The following is a 22565-nucleotide window of genomic DNA, read 5'->3' as shown; positions in this document are numbered from 1 at the left end:
GTTCAGAGGGTAGAGAGGAGGAGGAGGAGGTGATAGATGATGAGTGGTAAAGAGGAGGGAGGCGTAGCTGGACACAAAATCAGCGCACACTCGACCCGAATCGTGGGGCAGCAGTACCCCCCCCCCTCCAGATGCCACTGTGTGTGTCAAGGTGACACAGTCTATTCAACAGGATGACCTCACGCTGGACAGCTGTGGAGTTTCATACACCAGCCAGCTAATGTCCAGTATATGTAAAATCAGGCAACGTGTTGGCGTGCTCGTCCTGCTCAGAGTGCCGGACGCATCTGGGTGAATGGTGCATGTGTGAGTGTTTGCGGGTTGTTAGAGGTTGTCGGTGTATTCAGATGTAGTCAAATAGGGAGAGGAAGCTTGGTGAAGGCAGGCAAATGTGCTGCAGGTGAGGCTGGGGTTAAAGCCAACCTGTGGTCACAGAGAGTATTAATAAACACAAACAGAGAGGAGACCGATGCAAACTATCTTTTGCCTGTTTAAGCTTTGTTTGACTTTAAGTAGAATCATCTATAAAAACATTTCTGTGTCTACTGACTTAAAAGTAACTTCCATAACAGATTCTTAAGGAGAAACTAACAGCTCTCATGTTGTGGGCATCTATTAACAAGTGTTTAGCATTTACAGTTATTTGCAGTCTGATGCCTCCCTCTAGTGCTCACAAGGAAAAACAACTGAGCTCATTTGAGGATTGTTTCCTCCAGAGAATCAAATATTCAGACAGAAAACATCACTTCCACTATAAAGCATCTGCACTGTTTCAACAGATATAATGATATATGTATGAACGCTAACAAAACAGGTTAGTTTTACTAATGCTGAGGTGCAGATAATACTTATTTACTAATATTAACATCACCTATGTGTCACTGCAGAGTGCAGTCAGTGCTGTTAACACTGCTGTGTGATAATACACAAACTGTGAACACAGTCGACATGAGGCGAAACACAAACACACTATTGTGCTTTGTGGGTCAGATGGAGAGATGACAACAGAAACAAATAAAGCCAATCATCGCTCTTGACCTGGCACTTACAATACCAGTCAAATCAATGGACGTAAAATAAATGTCTGTGTAAACAATAAATAAGAAAATACTGATTCACATTTTCGAGATTTTTTTGTCCTTTTCTCTTTAAAATCACTTATTTTGCAAGAGGTATGACACAAAATGAACAAATACAGGAGATAGATGAGCTTAATATGTTTCTTTAACTTCTCGAAATCCCACCATTATTAAAAACTCAATCTCTGCAGCCAGATGATGTTCAAAAGACTTTATTTTAATTTGAGATCCCAAAGTTTCCAAAAACATCAAATGTCACGATTCTTTTAATTCTTGGAAGTTATGATGATTGCAGCCTAAAAATCACTTTACTAGAAATAAAAAGGAAACACGGTGTATACAGGAGTGTGTAAATTGTGCGTATGATGCCTAAAACATTCACTTAGTCTTAATGAGATGTTGGCAGTGTGAGCGAGTAAAGGGATAAATGTTCGAGTACAGAAGAACAGCACATACAGAGCCACAGATACCAAACTGACAGCACTCAGTGAATCACCACTAGAGGGCCGACAGGAGCGACAGGGGTTTATTTGAATGATTTTTTTTCATCAATGAGAGCTGCTTCACTTCTAACAATTCAGAAAAAAAAACATAAGTACATCTTGTGTTGAGTTTTAGTCCAATAGTTTCTGTAGTTGTTGGTGCAGTTTGTAAAACCCCATTATAATTACTGTCCTGAGGGAAGTTGTTCAGACTGTAGGCGACCCATAAGAGAACACAGGGATTATGCACAATTATAACTCATATCATTGATTTTGACAAGCACTTTATTCCAAAAGTACATCTGTGATCATTTAACTAAAGGCTTCCCAGCAATAACTCGTATCAAACCCATTCATGTTATCATGTTTGGCATAAAACTCTGGAAATGTGTAATTTAGGCTTCTCCCTTAAAAACAAAGACTATTTCAGAGCAGATCCGATCAGAGCCTTTAGTTGTGTGGCAAAAAGAATATTTTAATATGGCAAGTCTAATAATGAGCTCAGCTACATGGGTAGCTGTTTTGTTTCTGGTCGTCCACTTATTAAAGGCTCATTAAAGGGGTACTCCACTAATTTTACAAATAAAATTCAGTGTACAGTCTTTTAATGTTTGATCTTATGCTACATCCGCATCATCAGGTTATTGTAACTACAAGTTTCCTGCTCATAAACAATGATGTCAACATCCAAATGCTAAAGCTCCAGTTTATCAAACTGAGTAGATCAACTATCAAGGTAATAAATCCACATAACTAATCAAGGTGTTAAATTATTGTGAATGCACAGTACCCACATGATGAATTCTCCAATCATACAGCCATCTTGATGTCTTTAAACATGCATAAGCATTTTTCCCATTTCTATCATCACCTACTGTATATGAAATACATAAATATAAAGTTAAACTGCAAAATCTGGAAGTGTAATAGTGACTGTTCTCTTCCTTATGTCAAATAAATTAAAACTAAAATCCATCCTGCATGTCATGACTGTTACGTAATAAAAGACAAATTACATTGGGGACAATGTGGGATGTGTAAACCCAAACTACAGTAATAATCTACAATAATTCCAATAACATTTAAAGACAATCTGCCTCTTGAGAGTCCCCTAACGTTTTGGAAAAGCAATAATAAATCAGTGAAGAACCCCTTTAACATAACAACTTAAAAACTTAAAGATCATATCTTACAGTACTGATGTGATTCGTTCTTCAACAGAACATCGAAGTGAAAGGTGCAAAAAAATCTGCGGTACTCAAATAACAAAAACAAGAACGAGAATGGACAGAAAACAGGACCCTTCTCAAAGAACGGGAAAATGTGCGTCCATATCTCATCGACAGCATTCAGTGGAAGCAGTTACAAGAAGTTTCATAGCTAATTTTTTTTTTTTTGGTTGAATGACAAGGCCATTGAATTTGTCTGATGATGAAAAAACAAACACATAAAAGACACATTTAAAATATTTAAGGATCCCTTTATCGTGTCAGGATGTGCAGTTCACCTGGCAGAAGAAATAAAGCATATATATTATATTCCAAAGCATCTAAAGTGCAGATGTTAAAACGTTTGAACTGATATACACCAGACTGGCACAGAGCATTTTGAACACAGTGTAAATGGAAAATAAAAACAACAACAACAACAAAAAAAAAAACTAAACACACAAGTGAACATCTGGACAGTTCCTCCAGGCAGGTATCTGTGTGTTTGTGTGTGTGTCGAGTCCATTCCCTCATGTCCACTGTCGGGCCTGATGGTAGCTGGTGTTGCAGAGTGTGCCTGAAATAAAATGCTACAACATAAACAACCTAAACAGGGACTTAAAGAGGCGGAACAGTTCTCCTAAAGTTTAAAACAGTTAAAAATCCTGACAGACGTTCACACAGGGAGGTGAGTCTGATGGGCGTCCGATCCAGAGAGGTCCAGTCTGATGATACAGTGGTAAAGCGTTAAGAACAGACGTGATGGTCGTGTCTCTGCCGGAGAGTCGAGACAGGTAGTTAGGCTGTGTGTGTGTGTGTGTGTGTGTGGGTGTGTGAAGTACGGGGGCTGTCCATCCTCTTTGCTTGTTCCCCCACCTAGAACAGCTGGATCATAGACTCCCGAGACTTTCCCACTCCGATCCATTTGACTGAGAAACAGAGAAGCAGAGGTAGATGTTCAATCCTCTACACCAGAGACCAGGTTCTGTTCCTGATTTCTTGTGTATGTGTAGCACACAGGTTGGCTCCATTCTGTATTTTGTGTATCTATAATTGTGTGTGTGTGTGTGTGTGTGTGTGTGTGTGTGTGTGTGTGTGTGTGTGTGTGTGTGTGTGTGTGTGTGTGTGTGTGTGTGTAGTCATACCAGGCACTCCCACGTGCTCCTCAATGAAGCTGACATATTTCCGGGCGTTCTCGGGCAGCTCCTCAAAGGTTCTAGCAGCCGAGGTGTCGCTGTTCCAGCCGGGCAGCGTCTCGTACTGGACCTCCACACGCTGCAACACCTCCTGATTGGCTGGCACAGAATCAATGAGATGAGGGGTTGAGATAGGGGGGAAAATATCACACTATCAGCTTCACAGGAGACTGCAATCAAACGGCTATGACAATAGATCAATATGCTTCTGTTGTCAAGTGGAGCTCTCTTTAAACTCTCATCAAGATGTGTTATATTGTTGTTTTCTGTTCTATATTTTCTTCTTTTGCACGTCACTGTTACAGTATGTGATGTTTTTGGATGTTACACACAGATGACATGAAAGGAAACTTTTAAAATAATATTATTCGTCCGCTTTATTTTAGAATTTATTTCCACACTTTAACAGATCAGCTCACCTGGAAAGTGAGGTATGGTTTGGTTGTCGACTTTGTACGCTACGCCCACTTTGATCTCTGGGAGCACATCAAGTATGTCCAGTTTGGTTAGTGCTAAACTGGGAAAACAAAGGAGACAGGGAGGTTGTTAAGTGTGCAGTGGGTCCCTCTACAAAGTTACTGCATCTTACTGTGAATAACAAAACAAAAATACAGTAAACTCACGCAGTGAAGCCATTAATCATGTGTGCATATTTGATGAGCACCAGATCCAGCCAACCACACCGCCTCTTCCTGCCCGTGGTCACTCCAACCTCCTTCCCCCGAGTCTGAAGCAGCTCTCCGATCTCCTACAGACGAGATGGACGCAGACGGTTCATGAGACCTTTTGTAAAATGTCTGAAGAGCTTTTAATGTAGAGACTTTAATGTAATAAAAACCAGTAGCAGAGACCAAAACCATTAAAGACTGGCTTCTGTATTCAGGGCGGTGATAGAATTTGTACAAACAAAGACTTTAAAGGTCTTAGCATGTTATTAAAGGAGTTACTGCACATGTCCTCTTACGTTGTGCTGCTCTGAGGGGAATGCTCCGATGCCTACTCTGGTGGTGTACGCCTTAACGACACCATAAACCTCTCCAACGTTCTGAGGCGGCATGCCGAGGCCCGTACACACCCCACCCACCGTGCAGTTGGACGACGTCACAAACGGGTACGTCCCTGCAACAACACAAGGAGCAAAGACTGATGATGCGTTTATTTCACACTGAAGATACTTGAACAAACATGCATTGTAGAGTGAAAATACAAAAATAAAAAAACACACCCATAACCTCTGACTTTTATCCCTCCTTGTTAAGAAACATTTAGACTCAGTAAAGTCAAGTCATCACACACACCCAAAGAGGTTCACTTACAGAATTACTTTAACACTAAATAACAGTGATAACAGCAAACAAAGATCTGTGTCTAGAGGCTGGACGACGACCACTCTCAGTCCACTAGAAGTCATGTGAGCTGTCAAAGTGCTTTTTTGCTAAATACTGATGCTAAACATGCTCAGAAATGTAAAATACATCTTGATAGAGGTGATGCTACTGTGACATTTGCTACAACTTATAATCACGTACAGATGCATCCTGTTGGAGAGGTTTTTAGACTATCAGTGTACAGGACACCGTGCCCAGACACCACAAGAGCTATTACAAGCATGTTTTGACTGCACTTCAGTGCCGTCACTGTGGTTGATAATGACAGATCTGCTCCGTTAAACACTACAACCTCTAAAAGATTATTATATTTTGTGGAGTATATCATTATCTGTCAAGAACAACACAGCTGTCATTCTTTCAAACTTCAACCTTTTAAGAATATTTAATGATTGTTGACTGTTGCTGACACAGGGTGCCTCTGTGCTCATGCATAATCAGGTGGCATTGAGTGGTGTCAACATGTGTGAGTGTGCACGTCAAGCCTGGATGCCAGTAGCAGTTAGCAAACTTACCACAGTCTCTAGTCTGAGCTCCAAGCAGGCTTTTGTAAAGAGCATCACAAAGCTTAGGGCAACAACCCAGGGTCACTGCAGACATTTATTCTCAAACTACAGGTTAGCTCAAAGAACTTATTTTTTAAAATGATGACTTGAAAACACACAGTTCAAGTTAAGGGTAACGTTGCGCTTAGCTGCAGCAAAAAACGATGCTCACAGAGATAAACTGACCAAAATCTATGTCCAGCAGTGCTGCATTGGCTCCTTCCACCAGGATCTTCTTAGGAGGACCATGAAGAGCCTCGTACATGTAGTGAACACCGTCTCTCACCATGGGCTTGATCCGCTCCACATAGTCCTATAATTACAGTATATAGCATGTAGAAGTTTACTGTAACAAGGACAATTTACTAAAACTATGAATACTTTTGTATTTTTTTAATACCTTTAATTTCACCAGCTCTCCATCTATGTCAATCTCCAGGGTTGGATACATAGCCTTGTATTGCTGGGCCAAAACTTTATACCTGTAACAGGCAACGCTGATTAGTTTTGATCAATTTTATTTCACATCAAGCTGCGAAACACCCTTATGAACATTCCTGAAACATGGAAATGAGGTAAATAAGATCAACACACATTTTTCATTCCTGGAGAAAGACTTTTAGTGGTAAAACAGGTTTATAACCTAAGAACCACATTTAAACCCCGGCTAAAAAAAAAAAAGTTAGTAATTTTAACTGGAACTGACCTTTCAGAGAAGTGAGTGAAGTCAGCCAGCAGGTCACATATCCTGAGACCGCTACGTGCTGCCTTGGCTGAGTACACTGGACCAATCCCCTTCTTTGTTGTCCCGAGGCTGGACAGGAGAAAAATAAAAAGTAACATAAACATGAGATCTCTTTATACCGTTCTTTACGTCATCCACCTAATTATTGTAAAACTACTCAGAACAAATGCTGATTCTCAGTTAACACACTTTATTACACAGTGTACATGTGCCGTTCGATCCTCTACTGTTTCCCGTAATGCCGGTCTTTTAAAAGGAAAGCTCAGCGCAGCAAAATTTGTGCACCCCACATGCAAACTACAGAATGGAAATAGCCAAAGATCCTCTATGGTTATTAGGTTTCATCATTAGCAGCAGCCTCAGTAAAACCTGTGGTATCCAGTCGCAGTGCGCTGTGCATGAGTGAAAAGCCGTCATGTTTCTGAGACTTGCTGAACGGACTCAGACTCACTGTGAGTAACAGTAACAGTACAGCGGTGTAAAAATTAGATGAGTAATGTGATTATTGAATAAATAAATAAATGTTTGCTACATTTCCAGTAACATTTTGGATTTTTTTCTAATTGTTTTTTTTGCCTTTGGGAACAGATTTGAAAATTTGAGTGAATAAAAGCTGCTGCATCCTGTCGTTAATGAATTTGTAACTAAGGAAACTCTACACCTTTGATTTGTGATGATGTTTCTATAGCTACTAGAGGAACAGTTGATGTGAATGATCCGAGTTGTCTCTCAACTAACAGTTGGTTTCAATTGTTCTTTTGAGTTTGTTGGACGTTTCTACACAACTGAAAATCTCTGAGCCCAAGTTCTGACTAATTCCTATAATCTATAGGAAAAATTCTATCATTCACATAATTATGCTTGAGTTTTGTAGCTTGTGTAATTCAAATGTAATTCAAATGTAATTCAAATGTGTACTTTAAGGACACTGCTTGCCGGATTCTGTGCTTTTTTACTTTCTACAACTTTCTTTCTAATGTTCTAGCAGTTTACAACCATCCATCAAGCCTAAAACTTGTAAAGTTTAAAGTGCAATCTCACAAAACTAAAAACCACTGGTACAAAACACACATATATGACTATGACAGTCCATAAATCTCTAATGTTTGTCACTGTGACTGAATTCTACCCTGTTTTCCAGGAGCACGGAGCAGGACATGATGCAGGAAATCCACCAGGCTGTCTAGCAATCTGCTAAAAGCCTATAATGACTGTGCCATTAAGGCCCTGCAGTGAAAATGCACTCTCTCTCTCTGTCACACACACAGTAGCCGGCTGGGTGTTTGGGGCTTTGGTGGACGAGCTGGTAAAGACAACCTAGCTTTGAACAGGAATACACTGGGTCTCTGTTGAGCTTAATATTCTGAGCGCTCCTCAGGCTCGGCTTAACATTCCTCGCATACTGTACGATGGGTCTGGTTCACTGCCTGGGGGAACAACATTGCTTAAAAGCGGTGCGGCACAACAAAGACTATTGAATCCGCATATTTACTACACGAAATACTTGTGTCTGGAACCTGCTCCACCTGCTCAGGTGATGCTACGCCCTCCGTCTCTGAGGACAACACCCGGCAGAGCAGTGTTCGAATTATATATGTTTTATTTTACTGTTTAACTACAACCAACTCCTGGAGAAACATCTAAATTCTCCTTATGCTACAGTTTCATTAACAAAACTTTTACTTTAGTTTCATGTTGTTGCCCAAGTGTTGTGTTGTGTTTGTATGTGAAGTGTGTGTGTGTGTGTGTGAAGTGTGTGTGTGTGTGTGTGTGCGTGCGCTGCAGCCATTTTTAAAGGAACACATTTCTTACTTCTTGCCTGCTTGTTCTTGCCTCTGCTGTTCCTGTACGCCATCAACCGCTTGGTGGAAGTCAAACACTGTGGAGGAGGGAGAGAGGGGACACACACTCTCACACACCTCAGAGAAAGCAAGGCTCACGCATACGCACACACACCTACACACACACACACACTTTTGAGTGTGTGCACTCAAACATTCACACATAAGCTAACCAAAAGTCCAGAAGCGGACCTAGGAGCACTTACCAATATGTGCTCTGTCTGAGATGATCAACCTCTTCTCCCAGTCTTTTAGACCTTCAAACACACAAACACACGATGTACACAGGAGCACACACTTGTTATGCACTGTACGCGTTTAAGAAACTGTGCATCACTCACTTTTTCCTTTGCGTTCATTCTTTTCTGCCTCTTCAAACAGGCCTGGAAGGTGAATCACAACGCCATTGCCTTAAGTATAAAATAAACAAAACAGAGAAAAACTCGTCCCTTAAAAGCAGAGAACAAATTTTCTTCTTCTCTCAATACTTCTGTTAGAGCCGGTGCAAAAGATGCCAGTTCGAGAATATTTAAACATCTGGCCATTGCATTAAGTTTAGGAGATGAGGTAATTATTGTGGCCAAATTAAATCTAAGACATGTGGGTAGAAAACAAACAAACTATTTTGATGACTGAGTCGGAATAAGTGCCGGAGACGTGGTTATAAACTATTTGAATCACACTGCACCGCACTGCTCCTTTGTCTCAGGTCGTTTATTGTAAACACGAGTAAATGTTTACTTGTTGCTACAAGAAAAATCAAGTTTTCTTTCGTAAATGATAATCAAAGCTAACTAGAGCTGAAATACAAGAGCAGTAAAAGCCTCACAAAACAAGATGTCACTCAAACTAACATCACATGTGAACCTCACAACAGATACAAGTGCACGTCACATTTTACACAACCTGCAAAGCAATCTGAGAGCTGCAGAGTGGCATTAGTGTGTTTTATATCAAAGAGGGGGAAGCTGAAATGCTATTAAGTGCTAATAGATCATATAGATATCCATGTTAACGTGCAAATACGTGGACGGTTCAGTGCTGGAAAAAATGTATAAGACACCATTAGCTAATGAAGTTACTGCAGATGAGTGGATGTGATGTAGACCGCAGTCTGGCTCCGAGTCAAACTGAACACACACAGTAGCAGTCATCAAAATGGAGGCTGTAAAAAAAGACGACGAGCAGCAGGCTAACAGCAACGACCATCAATTCATCAAGACAATAGCGAGGAAAGAAATTGTGTTTGCGCTCTGGTGTAGACCGTACAAACGTGTGTGAATCTAAGTGTTTGTGTCTGTTGTCGTCACACACCAATGAAAGCGGTGACCTTGGGATTGATGATGCCGCTGGGGAGGAGGTGGAAGTCGTACTCCACCGAGTCGACGACCACTGTGTGTCCTGCGTTGTTGCCGCCCTGCAGAGAAGAGACAGAGACTGATGAGTGGAGACAAACAAGGAGAGGAAACTTAGGTGGAGCTGGAAGGCGCATTGAATGTTGAACCACCGGTCTAAGTGTTTTCCTACTGTATATCAGGATGTGCTATGATCTCACGTACAGTGTAAACTCACTGATCTCAGCAAAAACAGAACACAAAATGAGATATTTGAATTCTAGTTTAAACATGCAGTGAATAATCTTCCAGTTGACACACCCAAAGACAAAACCTGTGTCCTGTCAAGGCTTGCTTTCTCTCAGCCCCTACCTGAAAAAACAAACAGTATATAGACGGTAAATATCGCAGACATTTGCCTTTAACTTACTACAGGATCTGCTGCTGGAGAAATAAGTTACAACAGGCTGCATGTTCACCAACTGGCTTTACTGTGTAAAAAAAAAAAAAAAAACAATTTCATAACAATAAATCAATGCCGAATATTTGCTGGTTCCAGCTTCTCAAATGTGAAGATTTTGTTTTTCTTTGTCATATGTGAATGTAAATATTTTTGTTTTCCTGTCATTAGAGATATTGGAGTTAAGTTCAAGAGGTCAAATTCACACCCATTCTGTGTAATAACCAGCCAAACATCCCTCCAGTACCGTTTCAATAGGACATAAGAAGATTTAAGGCTGATAATGGAGATATAAATGCCAAAGTGGAGCATAAAGAGGGAACGGTGAGTCCATAATAAAACATACAGATGGAAAAACAGTGAGAAAAACAGTGAAAGAACATAAGCAAAGCACCAAAAACTAGGGTGAGAGAGTTTTTTAGATGTTATTTTTGCTGTGATGGTGATAAAACAGTTGCAGGACCATTCATGCCTCTGCAACTTGCGTCACTGCTCTCTACCCAGTTCCACTCGGTCGGTCCTGTGACCACGACGTGCTCCTAATGCTGCAGCCTGTGGTTATAAATCAAGCCCAGCATGTGCTTTGACCACACAGGGTTTATTCCTGGCAACAGCAGCACCCTGAAGGTGGAGAGGGGGCAGAAAGAGGTGGACAGATGCCTCTTTTTTTTTTTTTTTTTTTTAGATATTTTTACGATCCACTCCACCACCCCCCTCCCTCCCTTCCAAAAAAACCTAACTCTGGTTCTCATGCACTCCTGTGATCCGCCTCAGAAGACACTTCTAAGGATCAGCTGCTGAGGCAGCTCCGGTGTCTCACTGTGTTGTAAGATTACATAAAGAGGTCCGGAGAGGATTTGATTTAACAGAGCGAGGTCAGGAAAGAGGAGATGTTTGGCAGGTTCCTCTGGTTTTGTGCTGTTATTATACAAACAATTGAGAGAAACACGACTCCAAACGAATGACAATGAAACAAGTGGTGTGACTCTGCTGGCAGCACCTGTACCTCATCCAAATCGAAAGTATAAGGACAGATATTCATAAAACTTTATTTAGATTTGTTGTTTGTCACCTGTTGAATGTCCACATTTTACCCTTTGAATATCTTCTTCTTTCACTGTTAAGAGCTCCACTATGTGTCCGTTTGCTGTTTGGTGCTGAGCACATCGCGTACAATGGGGTTTTAGAGTCTTTCACTGTTAAAAGCTCCTTCTTGTTCCCGAATACGATCGTGTGAGAGCGGGGAGTGAGGCAGAGCAGTAAAGAGGCCAAGAAGACGGGTTCACAATGTGCTGAACCTCGGTGTGAAGCTCCATAAAGCAGCAGGAAGCTGCAGGTTCAGGTGATAATTATTTGTGGATTCATCACTGCGTAAAACACCTTTCATCCCCCACTGTCACTCGATATTGAAGTAAAAATACCTTAACAGGGCTATAGAAACCTCACCAACAACTTCATAGACCCCTGTATTCAAATCAGATCCTACTTCATAGCAACAGATTACGTTGACAGAACAGTTTATTTAAATACTGAAGCCGTAAAGGTGTAAGAAAGTATCTGCACCATTAACTTGGCACGACATTGATATACGATATTTCACAGTAATGACTGATGACGACCTGCCGTCAGTCTCCTGAGGTCTGTTTTGCAGCTACACACCCTCTTTCCACTGTAACCCCCCGACTGTACCTCGTAGCGCTGTAAGGAACACCGAGCAGGACTGCTGGCAAAGCCCATTTTATAAAAAGATCAACGCTGCTGTATCTGCTCCAGCACTTCACTGCTCACTCGCACATCGACAGGCCCCTAAAGAGCGTCCACACACACTTTAATGTATGTAGGGGACGCTGTCCAGGACCACCGCAGTAAAGTGGTTTATTTTTACACGTCTCCTGTCGGGGGAAAGGAAGCTCGGAGGCTTAGGAGAATCTCTGTTATGTCAATTTGTTATTTACAGAAACAACCGTCTGCTGAACTCCACAGACTGAGTCAATAGATTAGCAGATTATAAAAATCTATGAAATGTCAAAAAGACGTGAAAAAGCTCCAAAGTGATGCCGTCAAATACAGAATCACATGAAAAAATGAAGCAGCAAATCTTCAGCACTTGAGAAGCTGAAGCACAAATGTTTGATTGAAAAACAAATACAATGAATTGATTAGATCTGATTCGATTAGATTAAACAGCTTTAATCATATTGAACCTGTTGCAGCTCTACTGTTCAAATGTTCATATCTTATAAATTGTTTCACCACAGATTCCCTCTATCAAAGGTTTCCGGTTATAAAATTAAACTGTATCTCATTTATTCGCTGCTCGTGTTTAGCTGCTCGAGAGGAGATCATGTTCAGATTGAATTTTTTTGTTATATTAAATATAACAGAGGCTACAGCAACACTAGCAGCTCGGAGACGAAGCACGGTGGTAGGATAAAGTAAGAACCTGTCAGCAGAGCTCCAACATATCATATATCAGTGAACTGTTATCATCATCAATTAATCAGCTGAAAAGCTGGATGATTAACTCAAAGTGAGAGTGAATACTGCTCCAAATGAAATACAATGCTGGATGTTTAGATGTGATACTGTTTGCTGTGTCAGTTGTGTGTGTGTTGCTTTTTTCCGCTGACACACAATAATAACAATAAAATAATAATAATAATATTAAAAAAAAAAAACACACACTGCACCTTTAAATATTAACGTTTTTTTCACATCATGCTGAACTGAATGTCAACTTGTGGTTTCCTCTTGACCTAAATGATATCGCGATTGCAGTAACATTGCGTACTGACAACTAAAAAGGCTGAAAACACTGAAACTGGCTGATTAGCTTTAGCACAGATCCGTTTATTTCCCCATTCAGAAAAGTCTTTTACTACAGTACGTGCACACTCTCACATATCACGCAGTAACTCCAGACAGCTTTAAGGTTTTACAAGTCTACTGATCAAAATTAGGAAGTACTCCACGCTGTCGCTCGAACACAAACAGCTAAACTGAACTCAGCTGAGTTGTTCACTGATATAATAACTGTTTTAAGTCTGGACGGGCTGAGTGAATACACAGGGAGACAGCAGTAGACCAAATATGACCAGACTTCAGTTTTCCTGGAGCAGATAAATGGTCAATGGAAAACATGTTAGTATGTGGCTCTAGGCCACCGCAGTAGAAGCTTTTTAAACATTTTGGCCTGGACTCTGTTGTCCCCCGTCCTGCTTCTTTTAATTCTCACCTATTAGACAATTAGTATTTATTATAACATCATTTCTTTCAGTACTTCCTCGCAGTATATAACAATATTTCCTAATGATATAGTTATTTAAATCCAAAAGAATGCATTTCAAACCCGGGATAGGTGGCATGAAGTGCAATTAAACAACTAATTATTTGGAGTTTTTGCTTGAATTGATATTTGGTCACTCTGAAGCTACTGTAGCAGCAGTGACGGTGTTTGCTGCAGGTGTGACGGTGCTGACTGAACAGCCTCCTGCAGAACAAACAGTGTCAAACTGTGCAGTTCTGTGTTTGCAGCAGAAGGACCGAACGTCCTTGCAATAAGTCATCAGTTATGAATGTTAGTATGATATTAACAAAGTGTTGAGTGTTTCTCAAAAGGGCTCTAAGCAGAAGTTTAATTTGAAGAAACAATGGATCTGCGGTGCGTTAAGTCTGCAGTTATACTGTAAATGTTAATGAGCTATAAATAGGTTATAATCTGGCTGCAGGTGCTTTTCCAGGAACTAAGCAGTTCTGCTTAATTAATTAAAGTGGCCATATTATGATTCATTTACAGTTTATATTTTATTTTGGGGCCCCAGCTCTGCTCCCATTGGCCAGCTTGTGGAAGTCTTCCTGTGGGTCCAACTATGCCCAGCTGAAACACAGCACTGTCCTTCAGCAACTATACAGACAGAAATCCTGCTGCACACTGGGGCAGGCTGCGAAAACAGTGGCCTGTGACGTGCTGTGAACAGATAAAAACATTGCTCGTAGTCTGTTGCTGGCCTGCAACCAAAGCTTTTTGAGAGACGTATGGACCTGTGCACGAACCCCTGAACTAGTGTGCGGTGGGTATGTAACATCAGAAGTCTGTAAGAGCATTTTCCACAACCCTAACACGGCTGTTAACAGTGGCTCAAAGACAGCGACTGATTCATCAATGAAACTTCAACCAAAACATCAAAATCAAACTACTCAAACATGTCCTGTTGGAGAGACTGGAGTCGGAGAATATTTGGGATCTTTGTTTAAAAGCGACTGAAATGATTAATGACAAATAAAAACTGTTTCTTCTCATGTTTGTGTTGATTCACTGGTTTTTCAGCTCCACTCACTATAGAGCAGTAATTAACTTTTCAACCATTAACAAAGCAACTAGTGATGATCCTTTATTAGAAAGGTGGCTTTTGTACGATGTGAACATTTATCCTGTTAATACAGAGCTTCAACAGACCCCTGAGTGGGTCAGATCACCAGAACCCCCATTAAAAAGGATCTAGTCTTGGCCAACATGAACTAAAGGAACCAACACCTCTGTCAGTGTGGATATGAGCCCCTGACTATTGCTATAAGAGGATTTAACAGCTGTGCACCGCTGCTTTAGTGTCGTTAATAACATTTCCACTGTCAGGCTGGTGCAGGATGATGTGAACCCACACGTCTCTGAATGGATCCAGCTCCAACCTGCTGCACACGGTGCTCTGCTAGCTGCGCCCTAGCCTGCTTTTTAACGCACTCATGGTGGCCAGTGAAAGATGCACCTGCTCGCTGCGTCCACCTTCGTCTGCCTCGTCATGTGCACACGACGGGAGACAACTCATCACAGCTTGTGGAGCCGTGCGGGAGCTAGCAGGGACTCAAGGTGACATTAGCGAGCGGCACGCCGACGGGGATGTGGGTTAGCTAGCACCCCGGCGTTAGCTCCGCGGAACACCGGGGGAGGATCGCTGCTCTTCCCGGTGGGATTTCCGGGAACGAGCTCCATCTGGAAAGGACGCATAGCAAGTGAATGCAGCATGAGGAGCTAACCCACCTGGCATCTGCACACCATGTCCGCGTCTTGCGCCAGCAGATCCACAACTTTTCCTTTCCCCTCGTCGCCCCATTGAGCCCCCAGCACCACGGTCACTTGGTTGCCGACGGCCGGTCTCGGGGCCCGTTTCGCCGGGCTGTCGCTCCCGTTCGGGGCCCCGGCAGATTCCAGACTCCCGCTCTCCGACATGTCCGCTGGGTCCTGTCTGTCTGCACTCGTCTTGTGCGCCCTGTCGCACCGCGCTGCTGCGCCGCAGACAGCTGAGAGGAGTGGAGAGGCACGGCGCTGAAGTCCGCTTCCGATTCGACGGTTCATTTAAGGGGAAAGTTGAGGGTTTTCCGGTTCTTCATCACTGAATAGTGTTGGTGACCCGGTTTAAATCAGCATGAGAGCCAGATGTGAAGCTTTTTTTTAATTTATTTCATGTGTAAAGACATAAAGAAACGTCATTTTATTCCCCTTTCACACCACATCAGACCAGAACTGGATCAAAACCCACTTAACTAACCAGATAGTTCAGATTCATTAAAGACAGTTTTGTGATTACTCCTAGTTTTACATGTGAAAACACATAAAAGGGAGATTACACAGTTTACATCAAATAATTCTTCTCATCATTTCATGGATTCTTGATTCATCCAGATAAGAAAACAAACAAACAAACAAAACACTGTTTCAAAAGGTTTATTTTGTCTTTTATAAGGAAATCCTTCTTTCTTACATCCCGGCTGCACTTGTTGAATCTGGTCTAGATGAAACACAGCTGCAGATTTGTGGGACAGATTTTACAAATAGGCTGGAAAGAAAGAAAATGGTGATATTGTTTAGTTTCATAACAAAAATAAACATTTTACAAATATAAAAGTGGCTAAACAACAGAGATCGTACTCATTTCGCAATAATAATGGTGCAACAGAAGTGTTGTCATTTAAGTTTCACTTCCCTTGTCTGTGTTCAAGCCCAGCAGGTGTAAAATCCACTAAAAAGAGGTTAACAAAGCTGGACTGAATGTGTAACTGCACAGGGGTCCCAGTCTGCAGGGGGCCCCAAAAGTCTCAGGATTTCTTATTATGTCATTCAGGGCCTAAAATGTGATTAATTATTTGGCTCCCTCCAGTGGTGATCAGAAATGCATGCAAGTGTCCTACTGCTCACAGTGTGGAGCATCATGTTCTTATTATACTGCACCATAACAAGAACCATGTTAACATATTCCTTTCTTAATGATGGCTCCATGTCGAACACAAAAAGAAACATAAAACACAACACTCTTTTGAGTTTTTCAGAGCAGAATACAAACAGTTTGTCAGAGTACAGGCTGATAATCCACTGATTCATTTGTTTTTCTATTTTCCAGGCTTATCTTACGTACCTGCTGCAGGTGGTGATGCTCGGTGCCAGGTACAGCTCACATCACGACTGTCCTTTCATCTCCTTTGAGCCCAACGTGGGACAGATGGTCAAGTGGGCGGATGACAGGGAGCACAGGGAGCAGTGAGGACAGGTCACGACTCAGGCTCTTCTTAAAAAACTGACCTCGTTTTAAATAGTCAGTCATTAATGTATAAATAATATATAATAATAAAATAATTTTCACAGCTAAACTATATAATATATGAATATAAGTTACATAGCCACGTGAATTACTTACACGTGAATTTCACACAGAGAATCAATAAAGTCTCAATGGTTGTTTTTATTGAAATTTTCTGTATTTTGTTTTATTTATCTAATTTATCTTAAAATTACTAGAAACTACAAGTGTCAAATAAATACACAGTACAGTAAAATGCTACTTACATGTGCATGGTTAAGTAGGATAATTGTAATCTAATTATTGCTCTGATTTACATACTTTTGCTTAAACAAAAGTGCAACACATATATTTTACTTGTAAAGCAGTATTTTATACAGTATTAGTACTGTCGTTTCAAAACAACGACCTTACCGCTCGTTTTCCTGCAGGGGGCAGCAGATATCTGACATGCGCACTACGGTTTGTTTATTGCTACTTCCCTAGCTTGTTAGCTTACACCACAGGGAACTGACTCTACAATTTCTTCTTGAAGTCGCTCACATTTATGTTAACAGTCGTATAAAAAATGTCTACTCCGCTACTTCTCAGGGCTTTCGTAAACGAGCGGCTAAACGCTGCCGCGGAAGAAATATTCCAGGTTTTTGAAGGCACAATAGCAAAATATGAAGAAGAAGCGTCCAGTTGTAAACAGGAGGTTGAACGTCTGAGAGGTTTAGTGCTGGAGTTTGTGTCAAACCAAAGAAAAACAACAGGTCTGAGTAGGATCTTTTATTATTTTTAATTTTGTCACGACTAATCAGCCAAAAGGGTTTTTATCTCTACAGAATGTGTTCATTTTCTGTAAAGTTACTCTTGTTAGCATTGTGAGGTCAAATTAATATTCATGTAATCCAATCCAATAATATTATTATTATTATATTTATTGTTGTCAAACTAGCTATTTTAAACATTTTTAGTTCTGGGACTTTTTTTTTCTTTTCTTTGAAAACAGGACTTTCATTGTAGAGTATAGATTTATAGGTTTATTCTAAGCTGCATGTGTTTGTCCTAGTTAAATAAAAAATGTTTTAAAATTTTACCATCAGATTTTTAATATATTCAATAATAATAAAACAATTACAACTGCAACAATTAGCCAACCAGACCGTTAATGGATTGAGAACATTGAGGTGCTTTGTCCCCTCTTCTCAAATGCAATGATGCTTTTGTTTGTCAAACATGAGAATACACTGAATAACGTTTGTTCATGTGAATGATGCAGAACTTTTAAGTTCTTTACTTTTTTTTTTCAGACGTCTCTCTGTCGTCTACATGTAAAGAGGAAACTCTCCCCGAGCAGTGCCATAGTGAGCCAGAGCCGTGCTTCAGCATCGACCAGATGGACCCAGAGCCTCGACACATTAAAGAGGAAGGCCCAGACCTCTGCGTCAGCCTGCAGCAAAATGAAGGACAGTTTCCAGGATTGAAAGACACTGATGTGTCATACTTATCTAATTCATCTGTCTGGGGAAAAAATGAGGAGGAAGACACAAAACGAACTTTTCCCGCTCAGACTGATAATTGTGAAAGCGAGGAGTTCCAGAAAACAAAAATTGTACAGTTTGTGCTACCTCTTGCGTCATCTCCATCCTCACGAACTCAAATCCAAACTGAAAGGATTTGTAGTGTTAGAGAAAGTGAAACTTTTACATTAAACCAAACACAGACAGAACAAAACCAGAGGTCCTTAGTCACCAGAGAGTGCTCCGAGTTATCTGACTTCAATGCAGTAGCATCTGACTATCAGTGCTATTTGTGTAATAAATCTTTTTCCTTGACTCATCACCTGGTAAATCATGCTTTTCGCATGCATTCAAAGGACGCAGGTGTCCTTTGTGCCGTATGTGGAAAGACATTAGAGTCCTCTGATAGTCTTAACACGCACCTTAAATCACACAAGAGCTCAAAATGTTGTCATGTGTGTGGTAAACTCTACAAAAGCACAACCTCCCTGACTGACCACATGGCCAGCCACGCCGGAGTGAAATTGCATCGCTGTCATGTTTGTGGGAAAGAGTGCAGCCGGAAAGGGGATTTGAAGATACATATGAGGATTCACACGGGCGAGAAGCCGTTTTGCTGCTCTTACTGTCGGAAAAGTTTCACCCACAGCGGACATTTAAAGAAGCACATGAGAAGCCACACAGGAGAGAGACCACACCGGTGTGAAATCTGCGGCAGAGGATTTCTACAGAGCACACACCTAAAATACCACTTAGGTACTCACAGTTAGAAAGATCTACTTTTTCAACCACTGTGATCTGTATTAGACCGTTTTTGGAGATGCAACGTAAGAGTTAAAACATTTTTGAGTGTACAGTTAAACATTTCTCAAGCAACATTTCTCTGTACAGCAAAGTGCAAATAACTTAAGACTACTAACAAGACTACCAACATTTGCACAGTGTATCATATCAGATATGATGTTTTAATGTTCATGTGCCATATTGTGTGAGATAGTTTTCTTTGAGTTAATCCTTTCTGGTGAAAATTCTTTTATTTTTTATTGTTTTATTTTCCAAAAAGTAAAATATTTGTGTAAAATCCTCAAGGCCGCCTTAAAATTATTTAAATGAGTGGAAGCAGGTTTTTCTGTTTTATGAAGACCTAAAAATTAATTTATTAATTGTACTTGTTCTAAGCCAAATTTGAATACTGAAAGAATATTTAAAACTATATTTATGACTCTTGTTGGCAGAAGCTCTCTGTCAAGGTGACATGGACAACTGACTTTTATTGTCTGTCAAAGCTTGATATGGTGATATCCTTAAAGCATTTTTTCAACATCCACCAGACGCTACTGTGTCAGATAAATTTGATTAAACAATACACTTGAACTAATGATAAGGCTGTTTGACATTAGTCATTTTTATTGGAATTAATTATATGTTATTTGAATTGATGCCTCAGATAACGTCATATGCATTCCTGAATGTAGCTGAGTGAGAAAATCCTAAAACATTTGAATATTTTATCACTTGGTTCAAACCGATACTAAAACCCCGTTATAGTTTCAAGTCTGCAAAAGACTGTGAAAACATTATTTTAACGTTTATCTAACATCTATTCCTGAGAATTTTAAGATGAGTCATAAACTGTGAGCTGTGGGGAAACAATCTTTATAAGACACTCTTGGGAGATTAAAGAGTCAGAATGTGATTCTTTTGCAATAGTTAAAACAGAAATTTGGCATTGTTCCACATTCCTGAAGGCCGAAGTTGTCCGTAGTGTAAAAGTATTACACAATAACAAACTCCATCTGAAAGGAACTGATAAACAGAATATTTTTTCCTAAGCTAACAGATTCAGTACCTCTCCTCCTCTCCTCCCAGTGTCTGACCACACTTGACCTTTATAACATGTAGCTGAGTATAAATCTGCTAGTGGTTAGTTACACGTGGCAGCAATAAGATAACAAATATCATAATAATTAATTCACCACTTTTGGCAAATGTTACAAATATTAAATTTACCTCCTCTGTTTCTGGTTGGATCAGCCAGTAGGTGTCACTAAAGGAGCCTTAGTGTATCTATTCAGCATTCAGCAAAGCGCTTCAGAGTCAAACTACATCTTTCTTACTTGAGGTTAAAATAATTTAAAGTATGTAACATTTATTGCCCTTTAACTTTAAGCTATCACAGACCTCAAGCATGTGTTATTACAAACACGGAATACTTACTTTACCTTGTTCAGTTGCAGATTTTATTTCATCTGCTAATTGCGTCTCACTTTCACATTAGAGCAGCTGTAAAACTCTGTTCACACGGTCTATTGAGCTATTCCTCCACCACGTTTTAGTTTAGTCAAAGCACCACAAAGGCCTTAGAAGCTCAACTTGGATCTTTTCTTGGTGGCCTCAAAGTCTCACACAGAACAGGAGCTCATTCAGGAATCTGTGTTTGTGAAGCTGCTTCAGGCGATTCAGATTTTAGATCATAAAGGTAGTGCTAATCAGGCTTCAGTGACCCTCAAGCCTAAAACCAACTATCCTAATCTGGTTATGCAACCACCCCTAAAGACACAGGATCACTAGCAAACACCCCTGGATCCTTGGGAACATTTTACATTTACACATGGAGCATGGAGGGTGGCGATCAGTGCACCACTATGTCTAGTTTTAATGTGGAATCAAATCTAATCCAGTGATTTGTTTGTGTTTGAATCACTGCTAAATGTCAGACTAAACTACTTTAAACTGCAGGATGTTGTGAGACTTTTACTGTGTACTTCTCTGTATGCACTCACTGTAGTATTTACCTTAGACTATGGCTATTTGAGCTAAATGACCCATACTTTTGTGAAAAAAAAGGAGGGCAAGAGGTTAATCTTCTGTGCAGTTAAATTATGTGAAACTTGCTGAGTGGAACTGGAGGGATTTTCTTTATGTGGGTCAGGTTGTGTCTCACAGATTAACACAGGAGAACAGGGGTTACACTGGCAGTGAGTGTGTGTGTGAGTGTGTATGAATATGTAATCTCTTTGCATGAAAAGTGACATTTACACCCACACAAAAAAAAAGCGTATTCGATCCTGGCCCTCAATGGTCATGAGGGATTCCACGATGCTTTTACATAACTGAGTCAGTGAGTCAGTAACCCACTCATTTGAGTCTCTGCCAGAGGGGAATTCAAATGTAAACCCAGGTGTTGATGGAGGTGAGCGAGATTGGATAGAACTAGGTTAGATTCGCTGTGGAGGACACAAAACATCTGGAAGACATCCTGTGGACGAGAAACATGCACGCAAACATAGCAACAAACAGAATATTAGGCAATGGAAACAGGCTGTTGGACAGCTGGGTTTGACGCTGTCAGACAGGAACGAGAAGATGAAACCGATGAGTTTTTCTGTTTTTAGTTTGGAGTCCATTTAATCACATTCCTGCTGTGGAGGTTTTAAATCCACAGTGTAAACTCAAAGACGGTTTGTTTTGTAGAAAACTTTGAAGAAGGCCAGATGATACATTTCCCTTCCAAGTATGTGTAAATCACACTCTGGGCCTTAGATGCAGTGAAGAGCTCCACTTTTAAAAGCAGACAGAATATGACTGACGCCGCTGCTGGGAGGGAATACGTCCAACACAGTTGTTTCCTCACATACCTCCACACAGTTGTCCTTCACAGATCTGACGACTGGCCCAAGTTAAGCCACACTTGTCACTTTCAGAGAATGGTTTACTAAATAATTTTAACCCAGAACATTAATTTAAAAAAAGGGATCTGACAACTTATATATACAGTTCAAGTTGTTCATTCTGAAATTGAAACACCTCCATGTTACATAAAACCTTCGCACAGATTCCTTCCCCACTCTCGGTTCTCCCTGACCACAGTGATCATCACACTGCCCCCAGATTTGGAGACTGAAATTCAACTCCCACATGTACCTTCCACACGGGGCGACACTGGGAAAAGATCAAATCCATTGCTGGCCAGGCCTCTCTCAGTAATCACAGTTTTATAATAAATACTTAATAATCTGTGTGGGAGTTACACTGATACTCCCACAAACACAGAAAATGGCTTACTGGGTAAACAGATAGAGTTCAGGCGGGGGTAAGAGCAGACAGGTGGTACAAAAGAGCACTCAGATAATAAATAAATAAATAAGGAAGGAACAGAGTCCAAAAAAACAAGTAGCAGCTCCAAAACAGGCAGTCCAACAGGGGAAACCAC

The 22565-nt window shown here is 40.6% G+C and overlaps 2 protein-coding genes across 2 annotated transcripts; one reads left to right on the top strand and one right to left on the bottom strand.

Moving 5' to 3' along the window:
* Nucleotides 1–1828: 1828 nt before the first annotated feature.
* On the bottom strand, nt 1829–15643 carry adss2 (adenylosuccinate synthase 2). Its single transcript, XM_026355121.1, has 13 exons — nt 15314–15643; nt 9799–9901; nt 8826–8894; nt 8691–8741; nt 8456–8522; nt 6605–6712; nt 6299–6380; nt 6085–6211; nt 4930–5084; nt 4589–4713; nt 4385–4482; nt 3915–4064; nt 1829–3698 (listed from the first exon to the last, which is right to left on the bottom strand). Exons 1-13 carry the CDS (start codon nt 15626–15628, stop codon nt 3646–3648), a joined length of 1503 nt encoding a protein of 500 aa, XP_026210906.1. The 5' UTR covers nt 15629–15643; the 3' UTR covers nt 1829–3645.
* A 1682-nt stretch (nt 15644–17325) lies between these two features.
* LOC113158844 (zinc finger protein 62 homolog) lies at nt 17326–19242 on the top strand. The gene is made up of 2 exons (XM_026355122.1): nt 17326–17602; nt 18143–19242. Exons 1-2 carry the CDS (start codon nt 17416–17418, stop codon nt 19120–19122), a joined length of 1167 nt encoding a protein of 388 aa, XP_026210907.1. The 5' UTR covers nt 17326–17415; the 3' UTR covers nt 19123–19242.
* The last annotated feature ends 3323 nt before the right edge of the window (nt 19243–22565 follow it).

The sequence above is a fragment of the Anabas testudineus genome, chromosome 15 (assembly GCF_900324465.2).
Source record: "Anabas testudineus chromosome 15, fAnaTes1.2, whole genome shotgun sequence".
NCBI lineage: Eukaryota > Metazoa > Chordata > Actinopteri > Anabantiformes > Anabantidae > Anabas > Anabas testudineus.
This window is presented reverse-complemented; position numbering and strand designations above follow the sequence as displayed.